We start from the raw sequence: 25,797 nt of genomic DNA, 5'->3' as shown, positions 1-25,797 counted from the left end.
TGCCAGTCATGTCTCTCCTTGGCCTAGCCCGCAAAAAGAAGGGCAAACACCGTAATCCATCTGCACAGCAACTGGACCGCCGGTCGGCAGTCCGTTATAATTTCCTATCGAAGAATCTCGTACACTGGCGTACGAGCGTTAGCGTAAGGGACACAGGAAGCGTTTAAAAACCGGTGCCAATTGAGCTCACTGATGCGGCGCATTAGAGTGGTGCAACTGCAACATCCCTCTCTTCCTCTTCTTTGCTTTCTTTCCTTCTTCGTATAGCTTACGTAACTGCCGTTGGATCTCTTCCTTACATCACTTGATCGTATGTGCATGTGTGGAGTAAACGATATGAGTGCAGAAACATCCTCGTAAAACTGCAACGGAAAACGCACTACACCGAGACCGTTGATGCAAATTCAATGATCCCCTCCGCAAGGGCATAACCAGTCGAGATTAGACGAAACAGTGAACCTGTGGACCAAGGAAGCACGCAGTAATATCCTCAGTACCGTGTGGGGTACACAACAACCGGTTCCATCCGTTGGCGTGCATATCGCTCCCGTTGAAACCCCGTTAAATTTCACGTGCAAAAGACTCTACACATGTAAGCTCCCGGGCCATTCGCACTGAACCTGGGAGTCCAATGTTGCTGGACGCGAGAGCGAGTGTCGATGTGTAAGTTACTAATAGGAGTAACGGTAAAGGTTCAGCTGGACTATTGATATAATTGCTTGGTCTCGATTTCACATGTTTGGTATCCCATGTTGGGTGCTAGCAGTAGCAGCGTTCGACGGAGCCAAGTTCTAACGAGAATGCGTGACACGTTCATCGTGGACCGCGGTGCGCAAAGATAAATGTTCCAGATTGATCGTCATAATTCGAAAGAACTAGGACACCTTCCAGCATGTGTCTGTATGATTGCTGCCTTGCCGTAAGGTGTGCTCTCAAGGTTCGCTGCTCTAGTTAGTTTTTAACGAGAATTTCGTCTCACCTGCTGGACTTTTAGTTAGATGTAATCCGAATTGTATGATCCAACTGGGAGTTTTTTTTAGCGATATGGTAAAGCATGGCATTTGAAGTGTTTTTTTGTAGTTTGAGAGCCTCCGCTTTCTTTATTGGTTTGTGACTTTTATGGGTTTGCGTTTTTTGTTCGTAATGTACCAATCGTATTGCTAACAAAAAAGCCAAATTTTCCCTTTTTATTCTCTAATATTCTTAAATGGCTCTTTTTTGCTACTAAAAGAAATTGAACACGTAAAAGTACGTCCTGCGCCGACAAAACATGCTACTTCCAAACCGTGAATTTAAATTTTGCCACACGCCGGTTACTCAACCATAACCCGACTATTATTCGACCCGTTGCGCAAACATCCCCTCGGTTGTCAAAAGCAAAACCTGGTATATTCAAGACACCATCTTGGCGAAGCAAAAAGAAAGAAAAACTCGCGAGGTAAAATAAAAGTTCGATGCGTTTGCGGACGAAATACGGGAAATCTATCGGCACGCCTCACAGCTAGAACCGATGGGTAAATATTCAACGCACGCGGGTTCTTCGACGTCGTCGTCGAAGCAAAGCAACCAGCACCGAGAGTTGGAACAGCTCGGAATCGATCTGCTGCAGGAATGCAAAAAATGCATCGACGTGAATCGCCTTTCGAGGAACTTGCGGGAACGATTGGAACGATTGCCGCGCAAAATGCGGAAGGAGGTGGTGAAACGCACCAGCGAAGGATGTTCCCCGCTCTTCATCGCCTGCCGCCGTGGCAACGTTGAGATCACCGAGTATCTCATCACCGTCTGCGCTGCCAACAGCGAGCAGAAAGGGATGTACGAGGTGCCCGAGGACCGCTCGGTGCACTGCGTTACCCCGCTCTGGTGCGCCTGTGTGTCCGGGAAACTGCCCGTCGTCAAGTGTCTCGTAAGGCTCGGTTCCAACATTAACGCACTGTCCGATACCGGATCTACACCGCTCAGAAGCGCCTGCTTTATGACCCACATCGATATCGGTATGTGCTATCTGGCCAGTGGGAAATCCCCTTCTCTTACACGATCTTCTAATTCGATAATTGCAGTCCAATTTCTGGTCGAGAATGGAGCAGACATCCGGAAGCCGAACTACAACGGTGGTACCTGTTTGATCAATTCGGTCCAATCCGTGAGCCTGTGCACCTATCTTATCGGCAAGGGCGCTGATGTGAATGCGCGCGATATACAGGATAAGACGGCACTGCACTACGCGATTCAAGAGCATCGTCTCGAGACGACACAGCTCCTGCTGGAACATGGAGCGGATCCCTTTGCCAAGTCACGCTACGGCGATGATGCATTGCAGACGGCGTGCCTGAAGGGAGCGCACCTCATCTTTGACTATCTCAAGATTTACGTCCGGTACTCGTACGAGCAGCTTGCCGATGCACACGAGTTGATAGGGTCGACGTTCATCGACGATCTGAACGAGACGCGCGTGGCGATGCTCCACTGGCGCATGGCCCATCATATTCGCCACCGTGAGGAGTACATTCCCAAGCGGCCAGCAGTGCAAACGCGGGCAGCCTATGGTCATGCGGTCGAGTTTACGACCATTGCCGAGCTGGACAACATCGCGGCGGACGTTGATGCGATGCGCGTCCAAAGCCTACTCATCTATGAACGCATTCTTGGCATCGAGCATAAGGATACGCTTTTCCGCTTGATGTACCGCGGGGCTTCGTATGCGGATGCCCATCGTTTTCAGCGTTGTATCGACCTGTGGCTGTTGGCATTGCAGGTGCGCGTCCAGAAGTATTCTATTCTCTACTCCGACACCTGCCTAACGGCACAGGCGATCGTACGGTTGATGCTGGATCTGCTAGAAAAGTACAATGAAGCACAAGGAAACGAGTTTGTGGATTTGCGGCCACGCTTTGAGGATGTGTACGCCGTGTTTACCATTCTCACGGCCAACATCAAGGAAGCGCTGAGACTCATCAGCATCCGGCCGGTACACCGGAAGCAGCAGGAAAACTTTGATCGCATACTAAAATGCCTCACCCATCTGATGCATCTGATGCTGGCGACGGCCAAAACACCGGAAGATCATGCCGCAATTTATCGGTCCGTTCGTGAGATTGTAGCGAGCAAAATCCGCAGTGCGATCACTAGCGACACCTTGCTGCATCTGTCGCTGTCGCGCCTGAACGTGATCAAAAGTGGATACTTCAGCGACGATACTCATTCCAGTCGGCCCACGTTTCCTAGTTTGGGCGTGGTACGGCTATTGCTCGATTGTGGGGCCGATGTGGGAGCCAAAAACGAATCCAAATCCACGCCACTTATTATCGCTGCGCTTCCTTACAACTACGAGCGTGACGTAAGCAGAATGATGTGCTGAAGAATGGAATGAGGAGATAGATTGTTAATGCGCTGTTGTTGCTCTGTTTTTACCCACCCGCAGGTTGTCTATATGCTGCTAGAGGCCGGTGCGGATCTGGACGAACCGAACAGCAATGACGATAGGCCGCTAATCCACATCGCGCTTAATCCGATCAACGACATACCGCTAATGAAATACATGTCGCTCAAGTGTCTCTGCTCGACGATTATCGCGCGCTTCGGCATACCGTATCGCAACCAAATTCCTCGTACTCTGGAAGAGTTTGTCAAGCGACATGAGGCGTAAATGGCAGGGGACCTGTGGAATGTGGATGGAATGGTAAATTTCTTCAATTATTTTAACAAACTTGTGATCTTTTCGTTGCCGACAGCAATGCATTCTCCATCCGTGTGTGTGTGTGTGTGTGCCCTGGAGTGATGAAAGTTCCCTGGAGGACACTCAGGCCGCGACGGTTAGGGATAAGAAGTAGTAACCAAATTCAAGAATCCACCTGTCAATTGATGCGACGCGATGCTTTTGTGTGTAATAGTGCGTATCTGTGTGGCATCACCAAGTGAGTAATCTTAAATCCCCTTTAATCTTAGCTCCTTTCCCAGTGGCCTATGATCGTAATGGCTCTCTATAATTGGCGTACGAATGATTACGAATTAGCGATAGTGTGACAGAAGTCCTCTGTAAGGAAAAGTGAATCTAGCACGACCCTAGTAGGTATCTAGCGAACGATCTCCTGCTAGACAGGCCAAGATCACCGATAGCACCGAAGCTACTGATGAAGCAGAACGCTTAACGGGATCCCACGTAATCCAACCGGAATTGTCTGTATCCGATGCTCACTACGATAGCGATAGTCAATGTTATAATGCAACCCAGTGGTATTAGAAGGCAACACAGAGGCTACCCTGACACGTGTTTGGTAATAAAGCAAAGAAACTCAGCATTACTATTTAGGTGGCGCGGCCCCCACCAACAGCACAATTAACCACGATATAGCAATGGGCGAGCAGTAGAACGAGTTAAAGCATTAAAGGCAACGCGTTTGGCCGATATACAACCGATAACCAAACCGTACCCACGTATGCCGTAGCAAAAGACATTCAGCAACAATGAAACAATAAAGTATAACGGGGTTTGTGCCCGATTGATGTGAGTTATATACGCTATCTATTGCTGCAATTTTTTGTTTATTGAACTTTACAAAAAATATAACCAATAAATAAACCGCGCATAGAAGTGGGAAAAGTGTTCATTTCCCCCATTAGGGTGTTCACTACACCCAACGACAGAAGAGAAGCACCGCAATTTCTTTTCAAAATTTCGATGATTTTCAAAGCCATTTTCTCGCGTTTTGTAACTCACTGAATGTTTTCAATGTAAAAAAAATGTTGTAAATTAATTATCTCTATTTATTATGACCCATAATCATCTCTAAGATCGTTTGCAATCAGGATAAAACAGACTGGTCGGTGCTTATAGCCGTAGGAACACGAATACGTGACTTTTCGAGCAAAACCGTGGCGGTTTCAACCTGTTCGAGTTGGTAACGATTTAAAAGATTCCCTTCGTGGTCCGTTCCTTTGAATATTTCTACTATTCTATGTATCCTAATGGAGATTTGATAAACTCTGAACCATATATCGGCTTCCGCTCTTGTCTGATAGTTTGAAAACAAACTGTTCGTTTTATACTAAGCCGTACAACTAATTACGCATCCAGTCTGGTTCTGGTGCAAGTCCACAGGTGGATTCGAACGTCCTTCGTCTCCTTATCAAAAAAGGGATAGCATTTGTTAGACTATTTAACACCCCTCGGTAAGTAAGTAGCAGCGTGTGTTAACACATTGATTGTCAGGTTTCTTTTCGAATTCTCAAACCTACAGATCGCTGGTGTGCGTTCGATGTGCACTGCGGTGAATGGGGGTGCACGACCACACGGTAGAGCAAGGTAAGAAAACTCGCGATCGTCTTATGCTGGCTCGGATCGGATCGTTGCCTGTAGTGGTGTTATTGCGGTGCCCCGAGTTATGAGCCCAGCACCGCCGTTCGCATATCGGGGAGAAAAAATACACGTCGACAGCCGCATTTTTCAGATCTGAATGAACGTTTGCCGTGGCAAGACGCCGTGGCGGTCGTGTGTGATCCTCCCCGTCCAGAGCCCGTTTCACTCGGCACCCTTCTTCCCCGCTGCACTGGCCAAAGCGCGGTGGCAACGGTGGCATCCAAGAAGGTGTGCTTTTATCAAAACCCTTATCCTGTGTCCAGTGTCACCGCGTGTGTAACGAACCGTGAACGGGAGAAGCCGAAAGTCAACCGGCCGTCGTCCAGAGTGTGTATCGATTTCACTAGAGTGTCCAAGGCCTAGAGTGAGTGCCAAGTGGAGGATTCCAGGCCCTGCTACTACGCTACCAGAAGCACCGACCGAGGAGATCGAGCGAAAGGTGGCTGTAAATGTCACCTTGATCTCGCTCTTGGTACTTGGTCGTGTGTCCGCGTGGTGGTGACGTGGTTCCAATTCGGCTCTACCTACGGTCGGCCTGAAAACTGAACTGATCCGTATGTATGTGGAACCGCAGCAGAGACCGGAGCCGTTGTTCTTCTCGTGACACAAAAGATTTCAACCGCCAGGCGACGAACCTGTGGGTCATGTGATGTGGTCAAAGGAGCAGCAGCAAGTTTTGAGCGTTTCAATTTCTGCGATTGCGTTCTGATTTCAATTAAACATTTCACCAAATCGGAACGAAGGAATTTCGGAACTTGCAGCAATAACGAGGAGATTTATTGAAAGAAAAAAAAAATGGGACAAACAGGTCTTGACGCTGTCTCCGGAAAGGAATCTGTGATCATACTTTGCACACATACAGTGCGAGTGCGTGTGTGTGTGTGTGGCTGGCCGGGTCTGAAGAGTGTTGATGTGTGTTGTAGCATAAGAAGAAGGCCATGATGAAGGGGGTACGTTCTACGATCGGCCGCCGTGTTTTGTCTGTGTTTGTTTGAGCCAGGATTTCGGTTCTCGAGGCATTTCTTCAAAGGGAAAGGTTGAAGTCTCTTCCCGATCAACCTCCCCACCGTTTAATGTCCGTTCCGTGATTTTAATGTTCCCCTTTTCCCCCTTACTTTCCCTAGCAGACGATCATTGTTCCAGCAGCAGTGTCCTCTGGCAAACCAGGCAAAGAACCAGCAACCAGTATGTTGTTGATGCCGTCTTGTGATCGATAAAAGTGATGCCAGTTAGTGTTGGTTTCCGATCGTGTCTTTGTCTGTGTGTAGAACGTAAAGTGAAGGGAAAGCAGCAGCAGCAGCAGTAAAGGTGGAAGAAAAGTGAAAGAAAGAAAAAAGCCCCGTCTTCGCGGATCAACAAAGAACAAGGATCAGTGACAGAAGACAGAATTGTCTGGTGACTCCCCCCCCGGGAGAGGGCCTACGAGAAGCAGCGACACGACGTTGGTGCCGTTGACTCGCGAGACTCTATGAAGGATAGGGCCGCAGCGATGGGAGAGTCGACACCGATCTGCCGTTGCCGGGTACTGTACCTGGGCAGTGCGGTGCCGCGCCAAAGCAAGGACGGGCTGCAGGGTATCCAGGAACCGCTGCGTAGCCTCTACCCCTCCGAGGGTGCGATCGGTGCCAAGGGTATCGATTCGTGGCTGAGCGTCTGGTCGAACGGTATACTGCTGGAGAATGTCGACGAAAACCGGAAGCAGGTGACGCGCTTCTTTCCGATCGACTCGCTGCACTACTGTGCCGCCGTCCGGCAGGTACTGATCCCGGAGCGGGGCAATAGCAACCCGGAACCGAAGTTCCTACCGCTCGATTCACCGTTCGCGAGGACACCGCGCGCCCAACATCCACCGATCTTTGCGGCCATCCTGCGGCGCACCACCGGCATCAAGGTGCTCGAGTGTCACACGTTCATCTGCAAACGGGAGGCGGCCGCCAACGCGCTCGTCCGCTGTTGCTTCCACGCGTACGCCGACAACTCGTACGCCCGGCAGCTCGAGGGTTCCGGCAGTGGTGGCGGTGGCGGTGGCAGCGGTTCCAACAGCGTCTACGGTACGATCGGTGGCAAATCGAATGGTGGTGGCGGCGGCCCAGGTGAAGGCGCGGGCGGTTGGCGATCACGTGCCGGTAGCACGACGACGCTCAACAGTGTCGGTATGAGCCGGCAGGCAATTAACGGCGTCACCGATGCGTACACGGTCAAGAATCGTAAGTATCCGGCTTGCGTGGGGTGTTTAAGGGGGCGCCTGGAGTGGCGACTTTGGGGAGGTGGGTCCGACCGAAAGTGTCGTAGGCGATGAAGCCGCTGACAGCAGTCCAGCAGTAAGCGTTTTGCATATGGAGAGGGCGGTGGAACGATCGAGCTTGAAATTAGGCTAAGTATGAAAGCGGGGCGTGGGGTTGCCAGTCACCGATCCGAGCCAATCGAGCATTCCGGCACGTTCCGGCCTAATGCTCACTTCCGCTGTGCCGTGTGTGTATGTGTGTGTGTGTGTGTCAAGACAATGCCTGCCGCATCCCACAACTGGAATGTTCCCCTTGTTTGTCCCCTTTTGGTTTGTCACTGAAAAGCGTCGACGAGCCGAACGTTCAATCTCTTAAAAAACGAACCACGAAAACCGATTGAGTACGATCATATCGTCGTGGCTACATTCAACCTGTTCCGGGAGCGACGTCGATCCATCCGGGAACCGGTTTTCCTCTGTCCTCTCTTCGACTTTGAACTGCGACCGCGAGCATGGAATGAGACACGGACTATCATCGTCGGATGATGGACTCTCCAACGGGCGTACACGCACACACACTGGTGCGTTGCGTCGCCGGTTTTTTTGGACCCGGTGAAGATGAAGATGACGTGGGAATCCATTTGCAGTAAGGTGTAAAGTCGTGACCCTCTAATTACCGTCCCTATTGTTCGGCTTCTAATTGACGCGAAACAGGGCCAAGCAAGCTACAATCCGTCCGGTGTGCACATTTGTCGTCCGCGATTAGTATAGATTAGTATTGGCCAGAGATGCCATCTTCCGATCGATCTCGCCATCTCGGCGCGATGTCCTCCATCGAACGCTCCGAGTTTGAAGCTTACAATCACTCAACAAACGTCGTTTGCCTGTCATCGAAGCGATTTCGTGGAGTCTGTGAACTTTCCGTGGCTGCTTCGATGATGCTCCGCGATGCCTATGTGATGCCATCTTTTGCAATCCGATCGCAGTAGCCGTCGTCGGTGAGCAAACACCCTTTTACACCCTTGACCTATTGGCCAGATGACGTGATAGAGCGAAGAAGAAGAAGAAGACGTTGTACCCTTTGCATTGTGCATTCAGTCGCCCCACGTTGTGTGATTGTTGCTGGTAAATGTTTGCCAATCGCAGGGCACACCGCATCACAATGAACATCAATCGGACATAAATCGGGTGAACCCCTTATAGCATTTTGTGGCCATAACACCGGTGACCGTGAAATACGCGGCAAGTCGAGTCGAGTCCGCGTGGCGTGGTGTGGAGTTTTGCCAAATTTCATAACTTCCCGGGCATCGGCGCGGCAATGAGCAGCAGCAGACGAAGGCAGACCAGCGCCAAGGTCCTTCACCCGCCCATGGTTGCTGACGGTTTAAACAGTAAAACATTCGTTTGCTGCATGTTTGCTGTTAAAACCGGCACCAGGCACCCGGCACCAGGCACCTTGGTCACGGAATCGTGGAACGGAACATCATAAAACAAAACAGACAACTACACCACACACACAGTTCGAGTCGAATGGAGGTTTTCCAGCTGACCGCACAGCCGTGCGGCTAGACGATAAAAAGGGTTGGGGCCCTGGGTCCGCCAGGGAGAGGGCATGTCCTCCGGTAACCCCCCCCAAAAAAAAAAGGTACGCCAGGGTTTAGGGACTCGATCGCGCAACTCGATATCAAAATCACTTCTTATCTTCAAAACTCCTCCGATCGCTGGCACATTACGCGAGGTGCTTTTTTGGGGAGCAATCAAGGATGCATTCGCCATTGCATTGCGCTCTACAATAAGGAAATCGCAAAAGCACTCACTCTGCGCAAAAGCGAACGATCGAAGCAGGCGATCTATTCCGGGGCGCGGCTCGATTCGACTTTCAAAGTGGAAGTGGATCGTAATTGAGGGCCTTACGCTACGTGGTCGCCATCGTCGTTGTCGTTTGTGTGTTGAGCAATTCGTTGACTACACGCCATGCATGTTGGTGGTGGCCATGAAACGCACGCCAGCGCCTGCACCATATATCCTTCTTTCTCTTTCTCTCTCTCTCTGTGGGGTTCGCTCTCATTTGTATTCCGACAATTTGTCCATTAGCCAACAAGCCTTATGCAATAACATGGCCACAACATTGGCATCGGCATCGGCAATCCAATCCAATCTAAAGCTGGACTCCAGTTGCTATCATTTGCAGTGGAGTTTTTGGGAGGGAGATCGACTCACGAACACACGCATACACGCGCACGTGCAGTTGCCACGTAACAGAAAAGGGGGATCATGTCCAAAATCATGCTGCCAAATCACAAATAATGCCTCGAGGGGGGGCCGAACGATGATTAAGATAATCATTTCCGTTCATCAACACAATCCCTGTGCCCTGGAATGCTAGCCAGCCAGCCAGCGTGTCACCGTCACCAGGCGCAGGGAAACCTCCACATCCACAACGCTCCATTTTGTCGTCGCGCCGCTGGCGGAAGTAGTACGACGCCACGAACCAACGATCCCAACGATATCATTTCATCCAATGGACCGAGCTAGCGAGCGACACCGAACGAAGGCTGGGAACCAGGGCTGACCTTGTTGCTGGTGAGACGCCTTCTCCTCCTCCTCCTCCTTCTCCTCCTTCTCACCCTGTGCTACAGGTCACGCTACATTCAAGCCTTGCAAGAGACCGGAGATCGCGGAGCGCTGGGCTGGAATGATGAGTTTTGAGTTTCGTGATCCAGATCCCCAGTTGGCCGCCCCCCCCGTGTGTGTGTGTCGGAGTCAGTGTGTGTGTGTGTGTGTGTTTGTTGCTTTCTACCATTGCCACCATTTTCTTACCATTTCGCAAACGCTGCGAAGCTGCGAGCTGGCTGTTGGAATGTGACGACAATGGTTAGCGATCCGGCAGCGGGGTCCCGGGACCGGGAACCGGGAATGCGATTGTTGGTAGTGGCCGCAGCAACACAATGGCTCACAATCTGACATCACGGGGGCGCGGGAATGGGAGCTCATCTGAATGGAGTCGCGTCGCTGGTTCCGTGGGACGTTCAATCGATCGATCGATCGAACGTTCGGGCTGGTTATCGATTCGGGATGGTGCTTCTGGGTTTGCTGCTGGGAATCAGGTTGTTGATCGCGCGGCTTGGCAGCCACTGCATTCCACAGCATTTCCCCTTCTTCTTCTTCTTTTTCTTCTTCTTCAGCAAGATGTGATCTGTCAACTGTCCGCGACTGCACCGCTGGTGACATCAACGCGTCTCTGTGTTTGTTGTTTGTCAAACCTCCGGGAAACCTGTTTTGATCGCCACCTGCGGGTGTCCGTCCTCCCCGGCAGAGAAAGAGGCCCCCGGGGGGGGAGGGAGGAGGTTTGCAAAACCGTTTCTCTGCCGCCAACACACCGTCTCACCGCGCCAATTTCTCTGCGCCAAAGCTTTCTCTAGCTTTCGGCATTTCGGCGTTTGCGGCATTTCCGACACCGCGGCTGTCGGTAATGGCAGAAGAAGAAGAAGCAGAAGAAGAAGAAGAAGAAGAAGAAAAAGAAGAAGAAGAAAAAGGTTCATAAAAGAAGCTGCAATTCAGAAGACCCCCCAATTCATCGTCGGTGAAATTGAGCTTTTGAGATGGCGGCGGCGGTGGCCGCGACGGCGATGGCAGAGGCTGCTTTGATTTGTGTTGCGGATTGTTTCCGGAGAAATGCAAAGAGCAAAAGGGAGAGAGAGAAAGAGAGAGATAGAGATACAAAATGGTTGGCGGCCTTTGATGCCGTGCGGTTTCTTTCCTTTTGAAGCGTTTTTTTGCTTCCCTTTTTTTTGGGGTTGGAGTTTATTTTTTCATCCCTCCTGTTCGGGGGGGGGGGGGGGGGGGATTGGTATCCTTGTTACGTTACGCCCGTCACAATAGCCCCTTCGTTACTAATTCCCGCTTTTTTGTTTTCTTTTTGCTCTCCCCTATCCTGTTGTTTCTCCCCGGCCCCTTTTGTTTTCCTCTTCCTTCCAGTTTATGCGAGCAGCGCCGACCTGGAGGTGGTGGACGACGGCGAAAGCTCGCTCTACAATGGCGACGAGAACCATAAGGTGTGGAACGGTTCGACCGATCAGATCGATGGCATCGGCTTTGGTAACGATGGTCACTACGATATCTACTCCGGTCCAGGCAGCACCGCTGGTGGTGTTGGTGGCGGTGGCGGCGGCGGTGGCGGATCGACGCTTGGCCGCCCGGCACGCATACGCCAGATCAGCGCACCGGTCCCGGTGCCGCCGCCACCGAAGGAGGAACCGAAAAAGTCCAAAAAGGACAAGAAGCTGGCGAGCAAGGCGGCTGCTAGTCAGCAGCAGCAACAGCTGCATCTCCAGCAACAACTCCAACACCAGCACCAGCTACAACAACAGCAGCAGCAACAGTACCAGCAGCAGCAGGTAGGAGGAAGTCAAAGTCTATCCGGTACGCTTATAAGACCACGTCCAATGCACATGAATCCACTAGGTCGGCCGGCTGGTGGACCAGGCAACCACCACCACCACCCCCACCACCACCAGTCAGCCAGCTCTGCCGCAGCGATGGCGGCCGCCGCAGCCGCCGCACATCACGGCATGATGATGTACCATCCGGGCGGGATTGGGGCCGGGGGTGGCGGGGGCGGTGGTGGTATGCCACCGCCACCGGTGCCCGGCCGCCAATTCCACACGATCGGTCACCGGAGCATGAACGGTAGTGCGATGGCGATGATGGCCGCCGCCGCTCATGCCGCCGGTCACCATCCTTCACCTTCCCATCTCCCACCACCACCACCTACCCACCTGCTACACCACCCCTCCCATCCGGCGCACCTCGGGCATCTACCGGCGATGATGGCGATGGCCCCCCAGTACGCCACCCTTCAGCATCCGCGCACGAGCAAAGGCAAGAAGAACAAGGACAAACACGGCAAAGGGCCAGGGCTGCTGGCCATGAACGGGGGCCACGGGCTCAACGGTGGTAGTAACGGTGGTCCGATCCCGATCGGTGTCCCGATCGTACCGCCCATGTTCGCCTATCCACCGCAGGCCATGGTCAACGGTGGCGTTCTCGTCGATCCGAGCAGCCGGCCACTCTCGATGAGCAACCGGAAGCTGGCCCAATCGGCCGCCGCCGGTCTGGATGATGTGTCTAACGGGGGCGGTGGCGGTGGCGGTACATCCGGTGCGGAGTCTCCCGGTGGTACCGGGATCTATCGGCGCAAGGGCCATCTGAATGAGCGCGCCTTTAGCTACTCGATACGCCAGGAGCACCGCAGCCGTAGCCACGGATCGCTCGCGAGCCTTCAGTTCAATCCGCCCGACCTCAAGAAGGAGCGCGAAATCGCCCAGATGGTGGCCGGGCTCGAGCTGACCTCCGGTGGAGGCGCTGGCGGCGTCGGCGTCGGCGTCGGCGACGATGACTCGACGATGACTCGCCGTCGCTCCGAGATGGCCGGTTCGTCCGGGACGTTCGGGAAACCGCGACGATAAAACCTCCTTATCCTTTTTCCTTTTCCATGCTTTTTATTCCCCCTTCACCTTTCACGATCATTCTTCCAAAATGGTGGCACTGTGTGACGTAAGCACGCATGCAGGCAATATGTACGATAGCAGAGTAAGAGAAGAAGTAGAAGAAGTAGGAATGCTGGAATCGTGTCAGCATCGCAGCATCACAATCGGCATTAGAAGAACATTTAGCTGTTAAGGCGTAGCGGGTGTTCCAAATGTGCTATAAGGGTTAAAATGCGTCCACAATACAACACAACACACATCCTTACACACACAGAAAGAGAAAGAGATAGTAGCAGCACAGCAGAATCCGATTTCCAAACCCCCCAAAAACACTGGCAGAAAAGATGGAGAGTTCGCAGTTAGGGACGCGACGCTTTGCACTTTTAATACTCCCTCCCGAGCGCTACGATTGGCGATCGGTTTTAAATGTTCGGTGACAGGGCATCACGGGGACACACACACACGCACACCCTCCCCCTGGTGCGTCATATAGCGACGTCGAGCAGAGCAGCGCAGAGCAACGAAATGTGCCTTATTAGGTAATTAACTAATTTAATCTTAAACAAAAGCCGCCGCCAAGAAAGTGAAAATGTAGAGAAAGAGGTTTTGAGCAATTGAAGATCGTTTGTACTACCCCCGTTGCTGCAACCCCATCACCATCATCAGTCGTCGCCTCATCTCGTACATCAGCAGCAGCAGACAAAAGGCTCGGGGAGAGAAAAGACCGTTTTTTTGTTTTATTTTTAAACCAACCCCTTTCAGGGGGATGTTATCTTTGGGGTGTGCTTTTTGGGAGGGGGTGAAATTGTAAAGTGAAGTGAATCTGATTTACGCAACCTGGCCTGGCGGGGGGCAATTATTGCTGCCAGGTGAAAATCGGATCGACATGAGAGGCTCTCTCTGTCGCTTTCTTTCTCTCTCTCTCTCCCGAAATTGCCATCGCGGGAAATCGAAAATGCCCCCGGGGCCTCGGTGCTGGCACACGTACTGCGTACTGTACGTGCGTTTTGTACGTTGCGTAAAGCCACGAGGCCAGGAGTTCGGTGGAAGGTGAGAGTGATCGAGAAAGAAAAATGATCTCTCTCCGGCGAACCGCTTTCGTGGAAACCGTGGAACAATCTCCTCGGGGACTTGCTGCATATATCGCTTCGTATGGTCTAGCCGTGTTAAATTAAAAAACGACAAGTGTAGCATAATCCTGATCGTGCTGATAAAACAGAACCGTCCGCAGATTAATGGCAAAGAGACACACTGGTGGTGGTGGTGGTGGTAGTGGCCCCGGTGGGGGCCAAGCAGAAATGGAAAGCGTCTTCACACCGGGGGCGTGGGCCTTTAGGAAATCTTAGGAAACGAAAAGAATTGGCCTCGAGGTATCTCGTCCAGGAGGTTCATTGAAAGGTATAAGTTCTTTTTTTAACAAACATTTAGTCGCAACAGGGCAACAATAAGTAGCAAGTAGCATGGATAGGTACGGATGGATCCGATCCGATCCGATGTATAGCCGTTAAGAGAATATGTACCATTAACTATTGCGATCAATCCGGAACAAAACCGCCGGTCATCAGGCAGCGATCGATGGCGATGGCCATCTCGCCACCACCTCTTTATCCGTTCCATTTTTTTTTGTTCTTCCGTTTCCGTCTGTTTTTTTTTTATTGACTAATCCAATTCCGGCCAGCAGCCGTGGCCACGGGGAAAAAAAACGGCGACGGAAAAAAAGTGCGTACTAGATTGTTTTATGTGTCTGTTTATTTTAATCCCTACGCAAAACGCAAAATACAAAATACTCGAATATGGAAAATAATGCCTACTGTGTTCTTCGTTCAACAAGAATTTATTAATTCTATAACTCAAACTCCTCGTTTCATGCTTTGTGTCCTCTCTCTCTTGACCTCTCGGATTCGTTCCCACGCGAGATGGTTAGTGATTTTTCGTTTCAGATGCGCATTTGTCCTGCACCAGCACCTCCACGGCCAGCAGCGTCGCATCGTCATCATCTTCTCAGGCACTTAGTTCCGGTTGCAAATTAGCATATTAACGATGACGACAATTGCAGCGTTTGCTGATAATGGTGATGATGATGATGATGGCCGCAGCGTGGCGCAACCTATCATTTTTCCGGTAAAAGGCACAATCCGGTGCATCAGAAATATGATGCGCGTTGGTTTGCTGCTTCCTCGTTGAACAGATTCGCGTGCGCGCTGGCCTTTCTCCATCTCCCGGTGTGTCGATGATCAGACGCGACTTCTTCGTGGTCAGCATCAGTCGGGGTGCAATTTGGGAGTCTTTTTTTCTATCGTGGCCCGATGCATTCGCCTTTGCGTTGCGAAACAATCGAAATCGCGGGGGAAGTCGATATTGGTATTGATTTCACTTTCCAGCTCCCTGATGCTGCTGCTGTTGATGATGTATTGATAAAAATCTCCACCCAACGTTCAATTGTTCCGCGATATCACGCGATAAAAGCAAAAGGAATGGAAGATCTATGCGCCAAGCGCCATGCCGTCCATGAAGCTGATTATCAGCCAAATTATTGCCGTAAGTGATCTCGGCCTCGGACTCGCGTGCCTCTGTCGATGGTCGATGAGTAGTTTCCTTGAGCTCAAGTGACCAGCACCACCGTTGTACCATTCGCTTCCTGCCAATCGAGCAGCAGATACCGATCTCCATACCGTGTTGTGGTTCGGTTGCTGTTGTTTCAAATGTTGTTGGAAAAAGCCGTTAACCACGCTGTGGCGATGGTTCCACTCCATTGCTAGTAGCCGTTTGTTGTCGTCGTGTTGGAAGTATGTTGTCTAGCTATCCCAAGCGTCGCGGTCGTGGTCGTCGCCGGGTTGGTCAACTACTTGTACCGGAGCACGTCAAAGGGCCAAAGGGAGAAAGTGTTGCTGCTGATGCTTGTCCATTATCAGAGAGACACACACACCGCCGCCGCTGGCCATTCCTACCCTTCCCGGTACTCCAGCGACCGCTAAGTGATATTCAACACGTTTCAATTACCCATTTGCAATTGCCGGGGACAACATCGCCGACATCGATCACGGCACACTCCGGGGACAGAGCAAGCGAAGCATATCGCACCACCACCACCACCGGTCCCGTCACTTTATTTCCCCCGTGATTGGTCATCGTGGCCGGTCCACGGCGTTGTCACTTAACACCGTTTTCACCGAAATGAAAAATACTTTCTTTCCCACCACCGACCGACCGACCGACGGCGGTGGTGGTCTCCGGTTCCGGTACCCGGGGTGGTGAACGACACCGAAGGCAGCCGTTGGGGGGGCCTTGTCACTCCCTCTCCCCGCCGGATAGTTGTGAATGAAATGCCGGATGATGATGATGGTGGTGGTGGTCGATGATCGCGGGAGCGCGGAGAGGAATTCATGCTGTGATTAATTGTCGAGGTAAACGTTTCCACCTCTCTCGCTCTCTCTCGCTCTCTTTCTCTGCACGCATCACCGGCACTCCGAATGGAGCATCTTGGCATTTTCCTCGTCCTCGCCACCGACCGGCACCGCGTTCGGTGGCGGAGACAAATGTGGCGGAGAAATCGTCAACTCCGCTCCGGGGACCGATCATAGACCAAACCGGACACACAGGTGCGTCGCGTCGCGTCGAGTCGATCGAATCGATCGAATCAATCGATGGTGCCCGGGCGTGCGTGGTGTGTGTCTGTGTCTAGATATATGGAGGGTGGCCTACACGCTCTCTGCTAGGGACCGGACAGTGGGACGCGGAAACAAAGAATGCCGAATTTGCCCGTGGTTGGACACTATCGCGGCTACGCGGTGCGGGACAGAAGGCTAGAGACCAGGGAGGGGGGGAGGACCGGCAACCGGTGGAATGAGAATTGGAAAGTTTCTCCGCACATTTGGCTTTGGTCGATGGGACAGCAGCAGCAGCAGCAGCAGCATCGACTATTTGTGTTTGTCACTCGCACACATACCGTACGTGTGTGTGCGTGTGTGTGTGTGCCAGGTTTGCGTCGTAGAGCGCAGATTTTCCTACTTTGGAATGCCTTTGCCCCTCCCCCCGGGTGTGTCCTAGTGCCTATATAGTGGCCAGCACCTTTATCGAACGTTCGATCGCCGAAGCGTCGCGTCGCGTCGCTCGAAACGGAAAGCGAGAGGCGCGGAGGAAACTCGCTTTCTTTTCCCTTTTTTATGTGTCCCCTCCCCCCATCCCGGGGCCACCGAAAAGACCCCTACCCGCCACCTCAAAAATTCCTGCGAGACATTTTCTTTTCTCTAACCATTATTCCATTGAGACGCACGAATGACGCGCTGTTGTCACGGCAACACGACAACAACCAATTTTATCCAAACAAGCCATGGCCGACCGTGTGGCTCGATAATGAGTACTGCAATCGAAGAGAGGTTTCAATGCGTGCTTCCCGAGTCCCTTTTGGGGGCTTATCGGTGGCCACCTGTTTTCCCCCCCACCGGTGGGCACGTGCCAGTAACCAAACAGTCACCAACATCACCATCATCGGTAGCTTTTGATGGGGGCGAGGGAATGGCGAGTGACCTAATTAGTGGCACCGCTCTGTGGCACCGATAAAACCGAATGATCATTCTGACGATGCTAATGCTTCTGCTGCTGGTTCCCGATGTTGTTGTTGCTAAAACTCGCCGGACCCGCATCCCCACAATCCCCCCCTGTTATCGTTTGAATTGTGGCTGGTGGTCTGGTCTACCGATCTGTTTGAAACCTGTTTGCACCGCCAACGGGGCCGGGCCATCATTGGACCATCGGATTTGACGGGACGACAACGAAGAAGAACGTCCCAGCCCGGAATGCAGAAATGGCATGTCCGTGTGTGTGTGTATGTGTTTGTTTGTTTGCGTGAGCAAAAGGTGCGACTCGTGGTGTGGTGTGGAGTCGATCTGCCATCGCGATAAACTCTCAGTCGTCGTTGCTACTTATGATTTCGCCGAATATCGATGCTACAATGGCAACAACACAAGCTTCTTCACACACAAGTGGAGGGTGTCTTGGGAGTGTGTCGAGATCCCCTCCAAAGGGGGCTCTCCGGTACGCACTTGCTTGCTTGCGCAGACGCGCGTGGCTCAGAAGAAGACGACGACGTGCGAGAGGCAGAAAGAGAAACAGAACAGCGTGTGACGATCGACGACGAAACATACCAAACGACATTCCACAGGACCCGAGCGACCCTTCGGGGGGAAGGAGCGACTCGTCGTCGTCTTCTGTATGAGTGTGTGCGCCGCTAGTCTGGCTGCTGGCATGTTGGCTTTCCTTTGGCCAGAATCAGGTTCGCGGTGGCTAAAGTAACGAGCGAACGAGTGAGCGAGCTCGTCAAGATTGTTGTTGGTAGTAGTAGTAGTGTGCGAGTGTGTGGCGCGCACATACCGGTTTAGCGGACTCTACCACCAGCCCGGTCCCTCTGCTGGTGGTACCCGGTGGTACAGCCTCCCAGTTGGCTCTACTTTTGAGAGAACGACGACTGACCTGCTTCGCCTTCCTTCAGCAGCATGCATGTTGCTGTTGCTGCTGCTGCCATGTTGTTGCTGTGGATGATGATGATGATGATGGCGAAACGTGATTTTCGCAAACTGCCATCACACACATGGCCATGACGTGCTTCGATCACACACACTTAGTCGTTGTTGTCCACGAAAGCACACCCGAAACGTGGCATCAACCAAGCATGCCATGCAATGGCGGCGGCGACCGGGGAAGGTTCAACTTTTGCCAAACCACTCTCCAGCCAGCCAGCCATTCGGAAATGGCCATCGTAGAAGGGCATCTCGGGACCGATGCCTTTGTGTGGCGTGACGTTATTGAGTTGTTGCCAGCAGCCATCATGACGTTTGCAGATATCCATACGAGATGAAGTGGCAAAGTGCGCCTTTTGGGGATGGAAAGTTGGCGGAAACGGATTCCGTTGCATTTCGTTGCATTTTGTCCACCCGAGCCGAGGTTGAGTGGCGGATGCGGAGAAGTGATCGCTTGTTACTTTGTAAAGGCTTTTAATCTTGATCAACATTCTCGCGCTGGAACGGACACAACGTGGCCAACGGCTGGCGCAGGGTTTTACTTTCAACCCGCGACGCAGGAAGCTGCATCGTATGTGTGCGTGGTTGTGTGTGTGTGTGTGTGTGTGAGCTTTCGCTTTCGGAAGGTTAATATGCTTCCGGCTCGAGCGTCCAGGCCCGCGAGACTCGGATTGGAACAGAATCAGAAAGTCCAGGTTAATTTGTAAATCATTTATGATCTGCCGACGTACGATCGTTGCAACGATCAACCTTTTTAGGGAAAAGGGCAGGGGGGGACGAGCTCCTTCCTGTGGCCACCAACATACATTGTCCATTCAGTTCCCCGGTCCCCGGTCCTCCCCTTCCCCGGTCTGAACCGCAGTTTAATCGACATTCAGCGACGTGCGCCCAGAGTTGGAGTGAGAGTGTTGAAGTTGGGGTTTTAATTAAAAAGGGCCACACCAGCATGCCACGGATGGCCACGTGGACTACTTGGTAGTAGTAGTAGTAGCGGCAACACACGTTCACGTTGGCGGCTTCCTGCGTTTCCGTCTTCCGGTCGAAACGCAGAAACGCAGAGAAGCGATTCGAAAACCAATTAATGGTCCGAAAATTAGGAATCGCGCGAGCCGCGGCCGTGGCCGCGGCCACAACTTTCTACTGCCCCACCAACCCTCTTTTGTGCTCTCTCTCTCTCTCGCTTCCTCCCAGTATGTTGTGTTGCGTTGCGTTTGAATGCATCTGAGGGCCCGAAAATGGCTGGACCGTACCGTACCACTTAACGGTTCCGAGTTGCGGTTTGGGTTTTGTACGAAAAAAAAAACCAACCCCTCGCCATGTTTGCGCCGTGGGATTTAACTAGCTCCAGCCCTCCAGCACTCCAGGTAGAATAGTGTTTAACCATGGGAATGGGATGATGGTGTCTTTTAGGGGTGGAAGAGCAGATGCTGCGCGAAAGACTTATCAATTTGCTAATCTGTAATTGGCACAACCATACAACACAATCTCCAATTTTCTCTCTTTCTCTCGCTCATTTATCTCGAGATCTTATCAAATGTCTGCCCGGTTCCCGGTACCGCGAGTGTGCCACGAGATGTGGCTCGCAAACGCAATGGAAACGGAAGACGAAGCCCCGAAACGAGGCGCAACGACCAAAACAGTTAGAATGCTTACTAATATCCCGATTTCCATTGTGTTTTCCGGTGGGAAGGTACGAGTTTCAGCTGGCTGGCGGGCTGGCTGGCTGGCTGGCTAGCCTGGCCGGGCCAGATTATTGCCCTTTTTGGGGGCTTCATCCTCCCTGGGAGACCCGTTTTTGGGGCCAATGGTTTTGGGCAGCTAAAAAACCGAGGAAACCCTGAACTCATCGCGTCACGTTTCGCGACCGTCGCACGATCGCTAATTCGAGAATGCAAGAATGCGCTTCCTTCTCCTTCCTTGCCCCTGGAGAGTGGATAAGGACTGGTTAAGGGAGAAAAACAACATTCATGATTATGAGCGAAACATGAGCATAACAGCGTCAAATCAGTTGTTGTTTTTCCCCTCTCGAGGGCCTGCCTTATTTCCTCTTGCTGGATTATCTCGACAGCCGGACATGCCAGCACGCACCGGGCCGGGTGGGTCGGCTTTGTGTGTGTGTGTGTGTGTTTGTACAGAGTCTATCAGGACCATGCCACCATTTACCCTCCTTACGCACGGGCACGTCGCGCTCCAATCGCTCATTGACGAGCGTGTACGATAATCGAATACATAATTGTGGCCAAGACGATGGTCAGTCCGTGGGGTGGTGTGGCTCGGTGTGTGTATCATCATCAGGTGCAGGGTGGTGTTGTGAGCAGCAGCAGAAACCAAGGGCTGAGCTACGCTTAACGCACAGCAGCAACGCCACCAACGTCCAGCAGACGTCCAGTTTACCTTCTCTTGGTGCGTCTAATATGATTGGAGCCCGCCCTCTCCCCGAACCGGCTGAAACTGGTCATCAGTCACCGCTAGATGTTGGATGAGAGGCTGGCGAGCAGGGAAGGGGTGAGAGAAGGGATGCAGGGCCAGCACCACAGCGCCAGTCGATCCCTCGGAACGTGCGGCAGCAGCAAAAAAAGGGGGAAGCAAACGAAGGGTAGCAGCTAAGCATCGCCGTACCGCGTTTCGTAATTGTAATCACTCGCATCATCAAAAGCCCACCCTCCCGGTAGGGTGGTTCGTTTGGATTCACACGCATCTGGCTGCAGGTGGAGGGTAATTTTGCAAAAAAAACATTTTAATAAAAAAAACTGGAGAAAGAAGCCATCGAGATGGATCATCAGTCGAGGTGCATGGCCACGATAGCACCTTTACTTTAAGAACTATCAAAATGAGATTGAAATAAAATGGGTATCATGGCCGAGCAGAGTTAAGATGAAGGATTTTGTTCACATCCAAGTTGCCTTATCCAGTTCGTTTGGAATTTACTGAACAGAATTGTCAAAATGCACGAAGCACTTGTCTGGGTTGCTATGTTTTCGAGAGTCGCAAAATAAAGTAGCTATCGTTGCCGTGGATTTAAAATAAATTATCGTTACTCGCCAAATGTCTGCCAATTGAAAGTTTCCCAACAATGAAAATTGCTATCGTTGCTATGCTCCTTTAGAAAAGAACGAGTGCATTTGCTTCTAAGGGGAGAAAAATGGATTCCGATGACGATGACGATCTGTTACATCTCCTGCAGTTCTAGATAGTTTCGAAGAAGAATGAATGAATTCGTTAGTTCCGAACCCGGCCATTTTGAGTGCACGGCACCGGCACCGGTTGCACACGCACATTCCCAGTAGCTTCAGCTTCATAAACAACAAAACAATCCTTCACCTTCTAGAGGGTTGGGGGTGGTGGTGGTGGTGGTGGTGCAAACTCCAGTTATCAACGCACGAGTTGAGGAAGCACCCAGCACCAATCCTCCTCCATTCCGTTCAATTCAATTCTAAGCGCGTCGTCGTGACCCCTGGCGCACATGCCACGGGGCGAGGGGGCCTTTCTCACGCGGTGCTCTGATCGTAACGGATCGGTGCGCAAGTGATTGGTGCTGAGATTTTTCCGGCTTAGCGCCGGGCGTGGAAGCCGGGCATGAACTGACCGGGCTGGAATTAACATTCGAGAGACCGACGAGGCGATTAAGATACACTACCTTTTCCTCCACACCTGTCCTGCTGGCCCTGCTAGTGATTGCTCCGCAATACTGGCGAGAAAGGGACGCAGACAGACCACCACTACTGCAGGTGCAGGGTGGTGGTAGTGGTGGTGGCCAGATTTTCCTACTCACGTTAATTGAACCATAAAAAGCCCGAAGAGAAGGAAGAACCTTGACCGTCGACGGTGACGGTCAACCGGGTTGGCGATCCGACGGCGATGTTCCGGGGTGTGGTTGAGGTGTCTGCCGCCATCGTCGTCGTCTCGCGTCTCGCGTCTCGCGTCTCGCGTCTTGGTCGTGGGAAGTGAACGCAAGACTGCGTGGGCAGGGCACTCCCATTCGCGTGTCTCTTGGCGAGAACGTTGGGCTTTTTTTTTTCTTTCGAGGAAACCCTAGTACTTTCCCTTCCCGTTTTCGTCATCCATCTTCTGGCCTGACCTCACCGGTGGTCGAACCGTCCTTTTTTTTTTTTCGTTTGTTTTACAATCGCGGCACCACTAATCATGGCCACTTTCATGGTAATGCACCGGGCAGTTTGGTGCCATTTTATGGTACCATCGTTTCTTCGGTGTGTATAGATACCCTGTGCGTTGCCCTTCAAGTGCTCTGCGGCCTCTATTGACGTCATACGATCGCAAGGAACGGCTCGAGAGATGACAAGCTTTTGGTGTGGTTCGGGCATAAGGAGAGGATAAAGCTTTTTTCAGTTAGGGATCTGGCTGCACGGCAATCATTGGGCAATGATACTTTCCTCAGCAACGAATGACATTTTTAAAGGTTTTTCAATAAAGAAACCCCTCTACGGAAATATTTAGATGCATGAATTCCTGTATAATAGTGCAAGTTCGGCAAATTTGCCTCTTGCTCAACATCTTTTATATTTTGCCCTGGATTTTATACATTTCTGGCTGATTTCTTGATTATTTCATTTTAATAATTGCCTAATACATTTCGGACGTAATACCAATTAAAATTGATAGTTTTTCCTATGAAAGTTTGAAGGCAATTACATCATGCATACAATTACAAATCATTGTGAAATCATTTACTTATGGTCATAGTTAACCAAAAAGGGAAAAATCTTTCTCTTTACGGTTGACAATGTCTAATTTGTTATCGGGAATTTGCTATAAAAATCATCATTTTTGGTATGTTTTATTTTCCATCCATCTTCCATGCTTTTTTCCATATATCTTCGTACAGTACGTTAGCACGAGTTTTGATAAACAAGTTTTGTTTAAGGGGTTCTATTTGGCCGTTTGCCACGATCTCAAACCTGAAACCAAATTAACACATTAATTCAAAACATAATAAAGCGATTAAAAACATAATAAAGCGATTAAAAAATTCATTCTAGTGACATGTTAGTCACTTAACGGATTCTGAACTGAAGCAAGCATTGCACACTTTAGCAATAGGCTTTAGAAACATGATGACCAACTTCGCTGGCTGCGCTGGTTGCTGTTACAGAACTCTGGTAAGTCAATACGACTCCGCGTCCTGCTGCTGCTGCTGCTGGATGAGCTAATTTGAATATTTGACCTAAATGCTGGAACAGGATTTCACGCGAACCGGTATCCGGTCTCCGGTCTAGACCCGGACCCGACATTCTAACGCCAGCATCTTCAGTCGCGTCTCCTAAATGCATCCGAAAGAAGCAGTTGCAGCGCGTTTCATCAAGAATCTTAAGGGTAACCGCGAGAGCCTTCTTTACCTTGAGAGTTCTCCCTCTCTACAGCAGCAGAGACGAGCCTTTGAGCGATACTGAACAAGAGAAGGGAAACTATTTTTATTGCTATGATCATGATTACCGAAGATGATGCTGCTGCTGATGATGATGGTGATGGTGATCATGGGTGGAGCAGGGCCCCAAACAACGAATTCGGGAAGATTCGAAAAACAAGTTTTTCAAACAAGTATCTTACTGTGTTCGTGTTCGCTGCTGCTGTTGCTGCTGTTGACATAAAGTATCGAGATGCTCGATTCGATCCCCACCCGAAAAAAACCGGTAGAGAACCGCAGGAGGACCACTGGGTGTTGTTGGTGGTGATCGCGAGCGCAAACAGCGCGAGGCGAACGCACCCGAATGATCGAACGGGGCTGCATAGTTTATCGATTAGATCATACGCCAGGGCCTCAGCCTTAAGATCTTGCTCGCTGTGCCTGAAGTGCGTCTAATTACTTTTGCAAATTAGTTGCCCACATTTATCCGGCCAACTAGCCAATCCGTGGCGTCGCTAGAAAACCGTTTTGTGACACTTTCACAACCACCGCCACCAGTGCGCATTCCGTGCTTCCCTGCACGGATCCAACCGCACTACTAAAGGTTGAATAATTCCTTTCATCTTTCGGGATTGGCTCAATCATTACGGCGAGAACCGCGCAAAGCGGGAGAGCGTGCGATCGATCGTGAAGTCGACATTCCATTCTTAGCCAACCTTTACCAGCCCCCTGTGCCACTCCGAAGGGCACACGCCTCATCGCGCGAATCTCCTCACTACCGCCTGTCACTGTACTGCAAACCAAATGGCAACCTGAACACTGAATGCGGCGACTAAACAATGTGCTGTGCTGTGCAGCAAAGAACCGGAGCGGTGCTCAAGCGATTGCCACATCGGCCAGGAGGGTGCCCTTGTTGATGGCGTTGGAGCCAAGTAAATTAAGAACCACCGCAACGCAGTGGTTACCAGTTTCATTGATCGAAACGTGTCGAAGTCGCGATTGCTGATTGGAAAATGTTATCAAAGTTGGCAGAAAAAAACTAGGAGATCGAAAGAAAGAAAAATACACAACCCAGAGTGATGCAATGTGTACGCGATCATAAACCAAGAAGCCATTGGCTAGACGATGACGCCGGACGGCGACGATGGTCCAGTTTACACGATGAGTTGACCAAGCGCCATGATGAGGGCCACAACGGTGGAGCCAGTTTTGCGCCGTAGTTGAGGAACCGACCGAGGACGTATAATTAGCCGAGGTTGGCTGCAGAAACAGGAATGTTCTGGCCTCGGCCGGGCACTTGCTGACTGGCATTCCTACTTGCCAAGCGTCTACCTACCCTTGCCTCCAACCTTACACTGTCATGGCGTTGTTCGGTTGACCTGTTGGGCCTGGAAATGGGCCTTAAACAGTTAGGAAAGTGGCGCAGCAGCAGCAGCAATAGTGCGTTGCCGCTGTGGGGGGATTTGCAGCTAGCTGGCCTCCAGGAATTATGTCATCTGCGCACCGGTTTGCCTCTCGGTTTTTTTTGCATCATGTTGCGCGAATTCGCGAACAGCACGCCGCCCTTGCCGAATGTGGTCTGTATGCGCTGCGTTGATGATGGAGACGATGGAGTCATTTCGCAGTAACTCGCTAATGAGATCGTTCGGAGGGGGTTCGGGGAGGTGGCCTACGTCAAACTGTGTCTCATGGACAGTCTTGATTCTAGAATCGCGAAAGGCCAACACAAGGTTCCGATCAGAAATTGATGTGAATTTAGAGAAGAGTCACGCTGCGCGTCGTGTTGAACTTGGGGCTTCTTATATCAGAAACCGCGGGGAATGTAGCTCGAGGGATCTTTTTTCCGCAGC

The 25,797-nt window shown here is 51.4% G+C and overlaps 3 protein-coding genes across 7 annotated transcripts in view; all 3 read left to right on the top strand.

The window, feature by feature from the left end:
* The window catches only part of LOC125950282 (autophagy-related protein 16-1), a 633,733-nt gene that overhangs the window by 349,395 nt on the left and 258,541 nt on the right, over positions 1–25,797 (top strand). The gene's annotated exons all lie outside the window — the stretch shown is intronic.
* LOC125950276 (protein fem-1 homolog C) lies at positions 1,430–4,527 on the top strand. Its single transcript, XM_049678117.1, has 3 exons — positions 1,430–1,994; positions 2,061–3,337; positions 3,422–4,527. Exons 1-3 carry the CDS (start codon positions 1,511–1,513, stop codon positions 3,644–3,646), a joined length of 1,986 nt encoding a protein of 661 aa, XP_049534074.1. The 5' UTR covers positions 1,430–1,510; the 3' UTR covers positions 3,647–4,527.
* LOC125950272 (maternal protein pumilio) lies at positions 5,408–14,867 on the top strand. Of its 5 annotated transcripts, none has more exons than XM_049678112.1 (3): positions 5,408–5,584; positions 6,484–7,563; positions 11,559–14,867. In XM_049678112.1, exons 2-3 carry the CDS (start codon positions 6,825–6,827, stop codon positions 13,046–13,048), a joined length of 2,229 nt encoding a protein of 742 aa, XP_049534069.1. In that variant the 5' UTR covers positions 5,408–5,584; positions 6,484–6,824; the 3' UTR covers positions 13,049–14,867. The 5 variants fall into 5 exon arrangements, with proteins under 5 accessions (XP_049534069.1, XP_049534065.1, XP_049534068.1 ...); XM_049678108.1 differs by having other exon boundaries at positions 6,481–7,563; XM_049678111.1 differs by having other exon boundaries at positions 5,408–5,683.

Source organism: Anopheles darlingi, chromosome 2 (genome assembly GCF_943734745.1).
Source record: "Anopheles darlingi chromosome 2, idAnoDarlMG_H_01, whole genome shotgun sequence".
In the NCBI taxonomy this organism is placed as follows: Eukaryota; Metazoa; Arthropoda; class Insecta; order Diptera; family Culicidae; genus Anopheles; species Anopheles darlingi.
The sequence above is the reverse complement of the archived record's forward strand: the minus strand, read 5'-3'. Positions and strand labels throughout refer to the sequence as shown.